Genomic DNA, 13,898 nt, shown 5'->3' with positions numbered 1-13,898 from the left:
TTGAATAGAAATGTGTAGGATCATTTTAGTTTGGCAGATCTATGGTCAATGTTGAACATTGTTGTATCATTATGTTACTTGTGAAACTACAGCTCGTGTAGAAAGATGAGAAAAAAATTGTAGTTCATTAGTGATCAAGTGAAATTTAATACTTCCATCATGCTTTCTACTATATATGATATGCAACATTATCTTCTGCATGTTGTCCCCGTTGCTGTTTTAGATTACCCACAATCAATTCTCTGTCGTGTTATGCTCATCAATAGACAAAAATCCATCAACCATAGACAAAGAAACCATAAACAGCCTGCTGTATTAACCATAATCAATGTTTACAATTTTAAGACAACAAAACTGCATTGGCAGTATAACAACAGTTTTGGCATCATAGTTTGACAAAATAACATGCCTAAAATCATAAACCATTACAGTTTTGGCATTACAAAAAGAATCATAAAAACCATTACAGTTTTGGCATTACCAAAAAAACCATAAACCATTACATCAGTCAATTTTACTTGGAACTAGATTTGGTAAAACACTTTCTCTGAACTGGAAGTTTCACTCTAAAATTAGTTTTGTTCTTGGCTTGAATTAGTGGGGCTTGAACTTGGGCTTGAAGTGTTTCTACATGTGCTTGAACTGGTGGGGTTTGATCCGAATCTCCTTGGGGTTGAACTGAATCTGATTGGGGTCTTCTGCTTGGGCTTGTTCTTGCATTGGCAGTATAAGATCATCCAAATTGAATGAACTTAAAGCAATATCAAAATCATATTCTTCTTGTGTTAAAACATCACGGGCTCCCATTGCCTGAAACCATAAACCATAAAACATAGACATTAAACCATAAACCATAGACAATAAACCATAAACCATAAATTATTGTGGCCAGACTGTTTGCAATTGGAGCAATGTAATTTTATTTGAGACCTTGCCACTCTTTCTCCATCATTTTTTATCTTGTGACTTGCTGTCTCACCTGCTGACTTTTTCTTTAATATTTGTGGCCTCCCTACTCTGGCAGTGTACACAGGAGGTAGGGGTGGATTTCTTTCACTTATAGGCCAGCCATTGGTCTAATACATCCTTCATAAATCTTCAAATATGTATCTTTAGAATAACAGGGGTGGATGTAGTCAGTTACATGGCCTTTCCCATGCTTAAGCCAAATTGCACGAACACCATGCTCACATGGAATACCAGTGAGGTCCCACTTTCTACATGAACAGGTTCTTCTTTGCAAATCCACTCTATGTTGTGCCTCATACATACCTCCAATCTCAAATAAATATGTGTCACATTGATATCCTGTATAACCAGCTGTTTTTTTCTCAATAATCTTAACTTTCTCCACAATCCTAGGGCAAATACTGCCAGTCCACTTACTCACCTTTTCCCTATTGGCAAATAGCTTGGTCATTAGCTGCTTTCTGATTAATCCAAGGCATAAAATGATAGGTTGTTTACGTGCATCAATAATTACAGCAATAAAACTTTCACAAATATTGTTCACCAACATATCACAATGAGAAACACTTGTGAAATGTGACCTACTTCATTCTGTTGGACTCTTATTAGATAGCCAAACATATGCATCCTCATCCAATTGTCTAAGTTTTCCAAGTGCAGTTTTATATTTGGGCACAGTTGTTGCTTTGGCACAGTCCCATAGTGCATCCTTCAATGCCTTTCCTTGAAATCCCGCAACCTTCATATTCCCATGAAGGTGCCTAACACAAAATCGGTGCTCAACTCTAGGCAAAACCACTTCAAATGCTTCTATTAAACCCTTTTGTTTATCTGACATGAAGGTAAATTCATGTTCATTCCCCTCACTGATTTCTAAGTCTTTTTTTAAGAATTCTAAAAACCACACTCAAGACTGTTTTGTTTCACCCTCAACAATGGCACATGCAACAGGGAAGATTGAGTCATTAGCATCAAGTCCAACTGCAGTCAGAATTAACCCCCCAATTCCAGACTTCAAATGAGTTCCATCCACTCCCAAGATTGGCCTACAAAATTTGAAACCTTGCCTATATCCATCCCAACACATGTACAGTATAAGGAATTTGTTTCCCCCACAAAGTTCAACATTGTCACTGAGCTTCACCTCACAGATTGTGATAGGATTAGTCCTGATAATTTCTTGGCAGTAACTCCAAATCTTTTTGAAATTATCATCTAGATTACCCCTAATTTGAATTTTAGCTTTCTTCATTGCTCTATAAGTTTGATGTGTACTAATATGAAACTTTTCATCTTTACACACCTTTTGCCTAAATTTTTCCATTTTCCAGTCATCATGATGTGCAATCTCCTTACTCCACCTCTTTGCAACTACAGTTGACGTTGCTCTTGAATTCTCAGAAGTCCAACAACATCCATCATGTTTATCTGTCAATCTAAGGATGCTCCAATTCAAAGAATTCTGTTGCTTTCTTAGAGTTACTGTTCAAGGACAACTACTATCCCTACATTTAACAACTAGTCTGGCTTTGTCATTCTTAACAATTTTTACATCTTTTCCATTGTTAAAGGCATAATTGGTCACAGCTTCCTTAAACTCTTCTTTGCTAGAAAAAGTCAATCCTAGGATTAAATGAGGCTCTTTCATATCAGTAGCTGCCCTAAAAACAGGCCACTTACCACCCTCTACATCACTATCTGAGTCTTTTAATGATGTATCATCAGATAGATTAGGTTCGTCCAAATTTCTCTCCCAACTATTCACACCAACTGGTTCACTAGAAATACCTTCTACCCCACCAAACTCAACTGTAGAATCCACATTCTGATCAAATTCAAAGTCATCAATATTTGATATGTTACCATCTATTTCATACTCACTATCAGTATCATCACTTTCTGCATCACCGTCACTACCATTATCACCTAAATTATAAAAACAATAATCAAATTGTTAGAAGAAATGAATAATTAGCGAAGACATAATAGTAATCAAATTGCTGCAATTATGCACAACAAAACAACAAAAACAATATGTTCACTTGTAATAAAATTCACTAGGCAATTTTAAATATTTATCACAATTTTTTAAGGAAATGTCTGTGGGTACTGAAATAACATATGGTAACTCAATGGTGCCAGACAATGGTTGTGAAGAATATTTGAACCATATTTAAGGCATTTACTGGTTCGAAATACAATATTTAGATTTAAGCCATTTGTTCCAATTTTCCAACTCCAAGGTCTGTTGCCTGATTTAAGCCATTTGTTCTAGTTTTACAACTCCAAGGTCTGTTGACACTGGAGTGTGGTCCCCATTCACAGAACACATGTCACATGTTACAAGTAAACATTATAAATTGATTACTGGTCCCCAGAACACATGGTCCCCATCTATAATACTACAGGTTTGCAATACACTTAATATAAAAGCATATTCTGCACTTTTCGTACTAGGCAAAAAGTATATAATACACTGGAAACTAGTATAGACATATCAACAAAATTCATAGCAATAACATCATACAAACACCCACAAATATAGACACAAATATTTTACAAACTAAAAGTTTGGACATTGAAAACTTACCATCACTCCTCAACCTACGCGGAATCATTCTTGAATTTTTCACACTGGAGAATCAAGCCACGAAATCCAAGCGACTATTTGTGACTGTTGTTGTCTTGTTCGCAGGGTTCGGGAAATTGGGGGGGTTTTATTTTTAAGTCAAATGCCAAATTTATTTATTTATTTTTTTTTTTGGAGACAAGTCAAATGTCAATTTACCCCTGCTAAAAACGGAAAATTTTTCTTCCGGTGACATTTTGACGGAAAAGTGGCCAGAAGGACCATTTTTGTAAAAAAATCAATAGTCGTGGACTAAAATTGCAAGGTTCAAAAGTCGTGGATCAATTCTGCCAATGCCACTATAGTCGTGGGACCAAAAGTGCAAAAAACTCTTTAACCAATTAAGTCCTTAACTTTGCAATTTTAACACGATTTGGTCCTCCGTCTTTTTGATCATTTGTTGACTGTGATTTTTGGAGATATATATGTAATTTCATGGTCCATTGTCGGTTTTTTAAGGTTTCGGTTGCATTTTCAGACCGCACTGTTACATTTGAATCCACTACCGAAAGCAATCTGCCAAATCCTATCGCCTTTCTTCATCCTCCCTTTGGATTCAATGTAGTTGAGTTCGTACCAGAGCGAAGAAGACGACGTGTTTTCGAACAGGTGCAGCGTCATCTTGGAAGCCTCCACGTGCTCCGACAAGACACGGTTGTTTGTGGCGTTGGACCTGATGGAGATTGCAAATTGGGTTGTAGCGCCGGCAATGATGAATTATGCGAAGGTGTTTGGGTGGTAGATTGTGTCGTGGTAGTAGGTGAAGGCTAGGTGGTGGAGTGTGTCATGGCAGTAGATGAGGGCGGGTCGGCAGTGGCTTGTGGCTGGCTGATAGACTGTGTCACGGCAGCGGATGAGGGCGTGCGGCGATGAAATTACATATATATCCTCAGAGATCATGGTCAACAAACGGTCAAATAGATGGAGGACTAAATCGTGTTAAAATTGCAAAGTTAAGGACTTAATTGGTTAAATTTGAAAGTCGATGACCAATTGTGAATTTAGCTATAGTTGAGGGATCATTTTGGGTATTTACCTTAGATAAGTAGTTTTACTTATTAGGTGAAGAAGATAAGTAGTTTTAGGTGAAGAACTATTAATTACTTGTTGAGAGGAGGGTTTTTGGAGAGTAGGATTTGGAAAAAAAAAAAAAAAAAAAAAAAAACCCAAAAAATTGTTTTATTGAGAGAAGGGTTTTAGGAGGGTAGGATTTGAGAGAAAACTTAAAAAAAAAAAAAAAAAAAAAAAAAAAAAAAAAAAAAGACACCTAGTTAAACCATAGTTATACCATGAATAAGGATCCATCTTGTAAGGTGGACTCGAATTCAAAATACATAATTTATATACTGAATGTTCACAATTTACCTTTTATAAAATTGTGAACATTCAATATATAAATTGTGTATTTTGGATCAGGGTCCACTTTACAAGTTAGATCTGGGTCCACGTAATAATCAATCGTTATGCTATGGACCCGTGTCCAGCATGCATGCTGGACACGGGTAACAGTGCCTATTATCTTCTTCTTTTTTTTTTTTTAATTGTTTTTTTTTTTTTAATTTTAGACCGTTTCGTTATAGGAGTATATGTTCATAATTTTATTACTATATGTTCATAATTGTAAGTTCATAATGTCAAAGCTCTATGTTCATAATTCTATAACTGTACATTCATACTTCCATAACTGTACATTCATAATTCTGTAACTGTACATTAATAATTCAATAACTGTAACTTCATAATTTTCGAAGCTCTATGTTCACAATTTTAGAGCTCTATGTTCATAATTTTATCACTATATGTTCATATTGTAAGTTCATAATGTCAGAGCTCTGTGTTCATAATTGCATTACTGTACATTCATAATTGCATAACTATACATTTATAATTGCATAACTGTACATTCATAATTCCTTAACTGTACATTTATAATGCAATAACTGTAAAATCATAATTTTCAAAGCTCAATGTTCACAATTTTAGAGCTCTATGTTCATAATTTTATCACTATATGTTCATAATGTCATAGCTCTGTGTTCATAATTTTATAGCTTACATTCATAATTCCATAACTGTACATTTATAATGCCATAACTGTACATTCATAATCCCATAACTGTACATTCATAATGGCACAAACGAATAACGCCGTTAACGATGAGACAAAATTAATTTTTTTTAACTGAAATGACGCGTTTTCCCTAAAAACGACGTCATTTTGGACTCATTGTGGACACGAGTCCACTGCATAATTTGCGCGTAATAATTTGCTCCAGTTAAATGATGGAGAAATAAATGGGCCAATACTGTGGGGCATTCGGCCCATAACAATAGGGCCTCTATGTCCCTTTTTGAAGGAAGCTTCTTGTTCCCATAACATATACACGGCCCAATACTTCTGTTCGGCCCATATGATGCCTTCCGACAGCAGATCAACCACATGAAAAAAAAAATGTTTTTCTTCCCTACATGAGTTTTTAGAATGTATGTATAATGCTTTATTAGTTTTAGTATAAATTTTCTAAAAATCAGTGCAGTCAACCCAGAATTTCAAAATGCGTTTTATATAGTAATCTAGGTAATTCATGGCAAATTTTAATATGGGTCATAGTCGAAAACAATTCCATTTCTTTTAATTTAAAAGAAACGTAATTAAAAAAAAAATGGCACTCATTTCGTGTAATTACTTCTATTTGTATAATGTATTTAATTTCCTTTTATATATATTGTAGTTTCATTTTATCACAACTAAAATATCATTTTGTTTCAACTATAATTTCATTTGACATATATTCTCAATATGTGAGACTTGTTATTGAATTTCATTTTATACACACTGCAGTCTTATTACAATACCACTAAGATATAATTCTAATTTAACTACCGTTTCATTGGGCAATATACACTCAAATATGTAAAATTGTTATTCAGTTTCATTTTATATACACTGTAGTTTCATTACAACACAACCAAAGTATCATTTTGATATAAGTCATATAACTATAGTTTCATTTGACAATATGTACTCAATATGTGAGACATGTTATTCAGTTTCATTTTATATATACCGTAGTTACGTTTCATTTCACCACAACTAAAATATCATTTGAATTCAATTACAGTTTTATTTGACAATATACACTCAATATGTAAGACATGTTATTCAGTTTTACTTTATACATACTGTATAGTAGTTTCATCTCAACCCAACTAAAGTATAATTTCAATTCAACTACAATTTTATTTGATAATATATACTCAATATGTGAGACATATTATCCAATTTAATTTTAGATACATTATAATTTTGTTTCATTTTGAGCACATCACAAATACAAAATTTTTGTTAAATATAATATAACAGTCGTCATTTCTTTACTTAAAGAATGACGCCATTTTTGGACCATGATCCATGGTCAATGGTAATTTATTATCACGTTTTTGGGAGATTACTCATATACATCTTCTGCAACCAATTAATTTGTAATTAATCTAACAAATTTTGGAGATTTATTTCCTATTTCGGTTAAGGGCACTGCACAAGCCATAAAACTAACACTTCTAGACCCTATATTGAAAAGCAAACCAAATTAGAAGAATAATTATTGGAATAAAAAGTCAAACTAAAGGCAATTGCAAACAAAATAAGTCATTTATAAAGGAGTCTTGTCAGTTTATTTTCCAAGGAGGGAAAGAGGTATTAAAATCAGTCGTATTTGTAGAGAGATTAATTAAGCAAGAAATATTGGATTTTTCAATATAATATATATTATATATTAAGACCTTAATTATGTAGCACAAAATTGTAAATTAACTAAGTTCTTATGTTTAAAAGAGGGAAAGAGATAATGAACATTTCTTGTTATTGACAAATTCGTTGACTTTGACATTTTGGTTATGGTCAAAACACAAAAGTCAATGTTTGAAGCATCAGCAGTTTGGAGCAACGGATTTCACCAAACGGCTGAAATCTCAAACATTGCTATTAGCCGCGTTTGAGATTGACGTTTTAAAAAAACTATAATTTTCACCAAAATGCCCTTACTTATATATTAAAAATAAAATAAAAAATTAACTACTAAAGGGCCTTTAAGGGTCCATTTATGAGGAGCCAAAGGCTCTTCATTGCCGTGCCCAGCGGAATAGGCACGGCTAAAAAATGGAGCCTCAAGGCTCCTCGGTGAGAAAAATGGGAAAATAAAGGGGAGCCACGGCTCCTCTTCTTGTAACTGGTTGTAACTGTGTTTTGGGTGAGTATTTTGTAGTAGTTGATTATGTAGTCGAAAATTTGATCCGTCAAGATTATTTTATTTTGTTCGTGACAAAGTAGCATAAGAGGAATTACAAAGAAACAACATCTCTACAAAAAGATCAACTAGCTGGCATCATCACCAAGTCACTAATCATCCATAACAAGGTTAAATGATCTAAGCGACAAGCTCAATGTTCTTTCTAGAGAACCTTAACCTTGAGGGGACATATTAGGACTCTGTGTTTTAGGGACAATTAAATTCATTCCCCTCTCCCTATATTATTAGAAATATTACCATTTATCATTTTTATCTTTGCTGAGACTCTTTAATTTGTATCTTTATAAATACATATATTTATCATATACTTTATATCTCATGAATTGATCAAGAATAATATCATTCCTATGACAATTATTCTCATATGCAATGTGCACACCCTCGTTCTCCATTCAAATCCAAATCTTCATATCTATTTTGGATACATGCATTTCTAGCAAGCTAAGCAAGATCTTTGATGCTTGATCTTTATTTCATAGACATTCAATAAAACCAATTATATGTTTAACTACATTAAATAGTAAAATACTTTATACAAAAATATACAAGTAACAGTTTTCATTGAATAAACTCGTATTCTTTCCACATCAATCACCCAAGTATATATTCTTGAACGACCGACCTAAGAAACCATGCATGCACCACGGAAAGTAGCAAACCTAATCACTCATAAATCTCCATACCAATAATATAACAATTTCTCAGGTGCGGACACGCAGTTTAATATGAGCCGTGGATCAAATCTAGATCAACGGCTCAAATAAATGAAAATTAAAAAAAAACGTGCCTTTGGAAGGAACCAAGCAACTTAACTTTAAGCATGAAAATGACGCACCTTCAGTACACAAATTACGCACCTTAAGAACACAAACCACGCACCTAAAGTTTTAAAATAACGCACCTTAAGTTTCAACAACTCACGCACCTTAAGAAGGAAAACAACGTACCTTAAGCTTCAGGTAGACGGACCTTAAATTTCAACAACTACTCATATTAAGCACACAAACCACGCACGGGAACTGAATTATATATATATATATATATATATATATATATATATATATATCAATGATTGGAGGTTGCTGAGAACAAATAAAAAATGAACAATGTTAGTTTTAAATTATAAATATCGCAAAATTTTTGCAAGAATACCATATTCTCATTAGAATTCATTAAGAGTTAAACTTGAAATCTTGTGGTTATTACCAAGCTAACAATCGGACTAACTTAGCTGATATATTTTCAAGATATGACTATATTATCTCGATCTACCAAGAAATAAGTCACAACGGAGATTAGAGCGACTTTAACGAACCTCCAAGACACGTCGAAAGATATCATTAGGGAGAATTTCTTAGGCATCTCCAAACCGAAGAGTACGATTATAAGAGACCAATGAACACGATCTTCAAATCACTCCCCTTGATGGAAAAATATTATCTCAATTATCATACACCCTATTAGTAAGATTTTTATATTTCAAGGATGCGTGCTCACCAATGCAAAATAACTAATAATCGAATATAGAGTAAATATTCGAGTTGTTCATCATATATTAATTAATAAAATATACTCCACTAATGACAATGATTAACATATATGTATGAAGAAATGGACTGTCCTTTAATCGCCCATGCAGCACGTAGTTTCACATGCACAGTAAAATATTGACGACTGGAACACCGACCATTTATTCCGTTAATTCACAAGTTGACACGGAAAAGCATCATATATAGTAGTATTGTAACAATAATGTTGTGTTGTTGGCTCGATTCAAATTGGGGAGAATAATACCCCACAGCCCCCTCTACTTTCTTTTTTATGAATATTTTTATAAAACCCTAAAAGTTATATAACACAATTAGCTACCCATGGGCGATTATTAAAAAATAAATAAATTAGAAGAATATATGCCTTTAATTTGATGAAGAACTAACTATCTTTCATTTACAGATCGATTCCTCTGGTCGGAAAGTAGTTTTATTTTTCTGATTTTTTCGAAACAGTTGACCAACGTAACTTTAGGTAGAATATTATTTCCTTATCTATTTCTAATAAATTAATTTTAATTTGTTTATTTATTGTTGACGCATATCCAATATAATTCACACTATAATTTAGTGATAATTTTTACTTCTTCTTACACAATAAATTTAGAGCAAAAATTTGAAACAGACCTTATGATCAAGCAGCATAACTTCAACTCTTTAAAGGAAAGATCACAAGTCGATGTGGACTCGGGTTGAATGCCCGAGCATATCGTCTATTCCTCATTACATGTACTAATTGACACATGTTGGATCATTTGAGGTATGACTAGGTGGTAATTTATATACTTCTTTCCACATAGGAATAGGTTCAGACCTATCTCTTTTGTCTCTAGTTGCATGTAATACATATCTAAGGTGTCAGTCCCATCGAGATGATATCATTTCAGATATTTTTAAAACGGTTGAATAAATTTTAATATGGGAGATTTTTTCTCTATTTTATCTTTAACCCTTATAGAATAAGTAAATCACGGGACAAATTCAGGTTAGACTTTTATATGGAAGGTTGTGAATTTGAATTTCAGTGGAGGTGCTATTGGCTCATTATGCTTTAATATGTTAAGAAAGTAATTATAAACAGATACTACATTGTAATAGAGTCAGTAGCATTAAAAAAAAATCACGGGACAAGCATATTAATAAATGTATACGACGATTTTCACTTAGAACCGTCGTATAAAGTATATACACTGTACATAATTTTTAAAATTATTATATACGGTGATTCTAACTCCGAACCGTTATGTGTGTGTGTGTGTATATATATATATATATATATATATATATATATATATATATATATATATATATATATATATATATACACACACACACACACACACACACACACACACATTTAATAAATACTTTATATGACAATTCGAAGTGGAACCGCCATATAAAGTATGTATGTCCTGCTTAAATTTGTTATATACAGCAGTTTCGATCAGCTAGGTACTGCCGTGTGGGCGCGCACACACACATATATACTTAACCGTCATATAAAGTATATGTATTTCTTATTTAATATTCTCTCTGTTCCATTTTATGTGTTTGGTTCGGTTAACGAGGCTTGACTGAAGTTATTTTTAATTCAATTTTTCATAATATTAAGTTTAGTATTAGTATACAAAATGTATATATTTAGAAACTATACTAAAAATACTATTAAACACAAAAAATCAAATTTAAAAATGAGTAAAAAAATACTAAAGAGAATAAACAAAGAAGAAAGAGTTGATTTGACCCATGAATAATAAGTAGGACAGACAAAATGGAACAGAGTATAACTTTACACGGTGGTTCCCATTTGGAACCGTCGTATAAAAATATGTATTTTTTAAAAAATTCATTTATATGACGTGTATGTTTATGATTATACGGCGGTTTTTTAACTGCCATATATATGTAACATATATGGCAATTTCCAAAAACCGTCGTAAAATATATTTATTTACAACGTGAGTCACTCATACAGCACTTCAAACACTACCGTGTATATATAATAAAAATCGTCATAATATATAGCTATGTTCTATAGTAGTGGTAGTGCCATGCAACTACAAATTAAGTATCAATGTTATGAGATTTAACTCACCCGAATGTTTTATGTCGAGGGTTAAGGGCATTTGAGATATTTTTATGGGTTACGGGCGACGTTACATTGAAGAGAGGATCGGAGTTCGTTGTTATCGACATGGGCGACGGTAGGCGTCAACTAGAATAACGAATTTTGGTAGCAAGCATAAAGGGTCAACATTATTTAAAAAAAAAAAAAAAAAAAAAAAAAAAACTTATCCACCAGACAAGAAATTATCTTTTTTCTGTTCAACCTTGTATTATTACCGGCATACCATATATGCCATTATCGAAGTCTTCATTCAACTCAACCTTTTGGATAAACAATTCAACGTAATCCATATCTGATCTACCATCGTCCCTATAAATAACAACGTCAGAAAACTCCAAGAACCCACCAACTAACAACGTTGTACAAGCACACACAGAGCTTATTAATTACCTAGCTAGCTCCGAACTCCGATCGGTCCATCTCGGCCGTTGATAATGGATAGGGTTAGAGATCTGGCGTCAAAGAAGGCTGCGGTGATCTTCACCAAGAGCTCCTGCTGCATGTGCCACAGCATCAAGGCGCTGTTCTACGAGCTGGGGGCGAGCCCGGCGGTGCACGAGCTCGATCACGACGGAAGAGGCCGAGAAATGGAGTGGGCATTGCGGAGCATGGGGTGCAACCCCGCCGTCCCGGCGGTGTTTATCGGCGGACAGTTTGTGGGCTCCGCCAGGGATGTGCTTTCTCTTCAGATTGATGGCTCTCTCAAACAAATGCTCATTAATGCCAAAGCCATCTGGTTCTAGCAATCCTAACCCGCCTATCTACCCATAAACCCAATCAAATACAATATAGTCATACCTAAAGTAACATTTGTCTTGTCAAGTAGCTAGCTAAAGGCTGGCCGGGCAGGACAACCAAGTGTCTTGTTAATTGTATGTGTGTATCATTAAAAGTCTCGAAATCAATCATATGAGTTTCGTTGACAAAAGTTGCCATGCATATTTTATGAAAATGGCTAGTCATATTTCCCTATATATCATTTCCATGCAAATTCTTGTCTTTATTTAATTTTTTTTTTAGATATTATTTTTTGAAAGCAAAAACATAACCGAGATAGATTATTACTGCATAAAAGCTTAAATGAAATCAGGAGGGACAGGATCCCGTGTTTGCCTGACTATAGGCCAATGAGGCAATTAAGAGAATGAGCTATATCAAATGTAATTGCATGGACGATGGAACTTGAACATTCATTATAACAACAACAACAATAATAATGAAGGTGATATTCATATTAATTAAATATAATATGAGATTTTTAGATGTTAGGAAAGCCTTTAAAAAAAATACATTATAAAATTATAACATTGCGACATGGGTATTGATTTTGCTATGGATGTAATTGTATACAAGATAAAATGATTAATAAGTATATTAATTATTACACAAGAGTAATATTATATTACACTTATTTTCACTTTTAATGCTTTTTTTTTTTTTAATTCTTGACGTATCATATTAACTAAGTTATAATATATATGTTCATGTGCTCCCAAAATTATTGTCTATTACTATACAAATCAAGGAATCTTAAGTATCCTAGAGTTCTGTTACCTTAAATTAAGCCTATCAGTAATTAGACAATTCATCAGTGTATTAATCCCAATCTAGTAAAGTATGTTTCACTTTCGTGGTCAATCCTTCTCCCATGATGAGTCTCATGTAGATAAAACACATTAAACTACTCGAATCATCCAAATAGATCTAAGCAATTATTTTAGAGTTGTAGGTAAAAAATTAAAAGCTTTGGTATTAGATTCATTATGGTACATCAAGGCACGTTGCCTATTATTCATTTATAAATAGTGTGACATGTTAAATAGTCGTAGGTTACGCTTTCTCATATCTCACAAATAAAAGTCAAATAATTTTATGAACGTGACCTAGATCAAGTCAAACCTTAATTAGTTGCGGGGAGAGTAAAAATACTCCATAGTAGCTTAGTATGTGTGGTTGTACATTTAATGGATGCTGGCTATGATTATTCTTATAGAGAGTAGTTTCTAGAGATGAGAATTAATAAAGTTGATCCATTTCGTCATAAATTATACCACTTTGATTCCCTAACCTAAGTGGGTTGTGAATCTTCCAAGTCAGAAGGAATTCTAATGATTCCATTGCTCCACCACCCAAACACTGATAAACGACATCATAAATATATTCGTGCACATCCTATTTTATATTATATTCATACCAAAATTATTTCTTGTATTTTAATTATATGCCTCGTCATGTAATTTGTATTGATTAATTATATATGATTTCTTTAAACTATGCTAGTCAAGAGGTACAAAATTGTCCCGAAAGGG

The 13,898-nt window shown here is 33.3% G+C and overlaps 2 protein-coding genes across 2 annotated transcripts; one reads left to right on the top strand and one right to left on the bottom strand.

Moving 5' to 3' along the window:
• Window positions 1–1,555: 1,555 nt before the first annotated feature.
• LOC109191245 lies at window positions 1,556–11,879 on the bottom strand. The gene is made up of 4 exons (XM_019341829.1): window positions 11,813–11,879; window positions 2,479–2,895; window positions 1,897–2,397; window positions 1,556–1,800 (listed from the first exon to the last, which is right to left on the bottom strand). The coding sequence occupies exons 1-4, from the start codon at window positions 11,877–11,879 to the stop codon at window positions 1,556–1,558; spliced, it is 1,230 nt and encodes a 409-aa protein (XP_019197374.1).
• On the top strand, window positions 11,852–12,590 carry LOC109191290 (glutaredoxin-C11-like). The gene has a single exon (XM_019341886.1). It carries the CDS (start codon window positions 12,024–12,026, stop codon window positions 12,330–12,332), a length of 309 nt encoding a protein of 102 aa, XP_019197431.1. The 5' UTR covers window positions 11,852–12,023; the 3' UTR covers window positions 12,333–12,590.
• The last annotated feature ends 1,308 nt before the right edge of the window (window positions 12,591–13,898 follow it).

The sequence above is a fragment of the Ipomoea nil genome, unplaced genomic scaffold (assembly GCF_001879475.1).
Source record: "Ipomoea nil cultivar Tokyo-kokei standard unplaced genomic scaffold, Asagao_1.1 scaffold1619, whole genome shotgun sequence".
NCBI lineage: Eukaryota > Viridiplantae > Streptophyta > Magnoliopsida > Solanales > Convolvulaceae > Ipomoea > Ipomoea nil.
The sequence above is the reverse complement of the archived record's forward strand: the minus strand, read 5'-3'. Positions and strand labels throughout refer to the sequence as shown.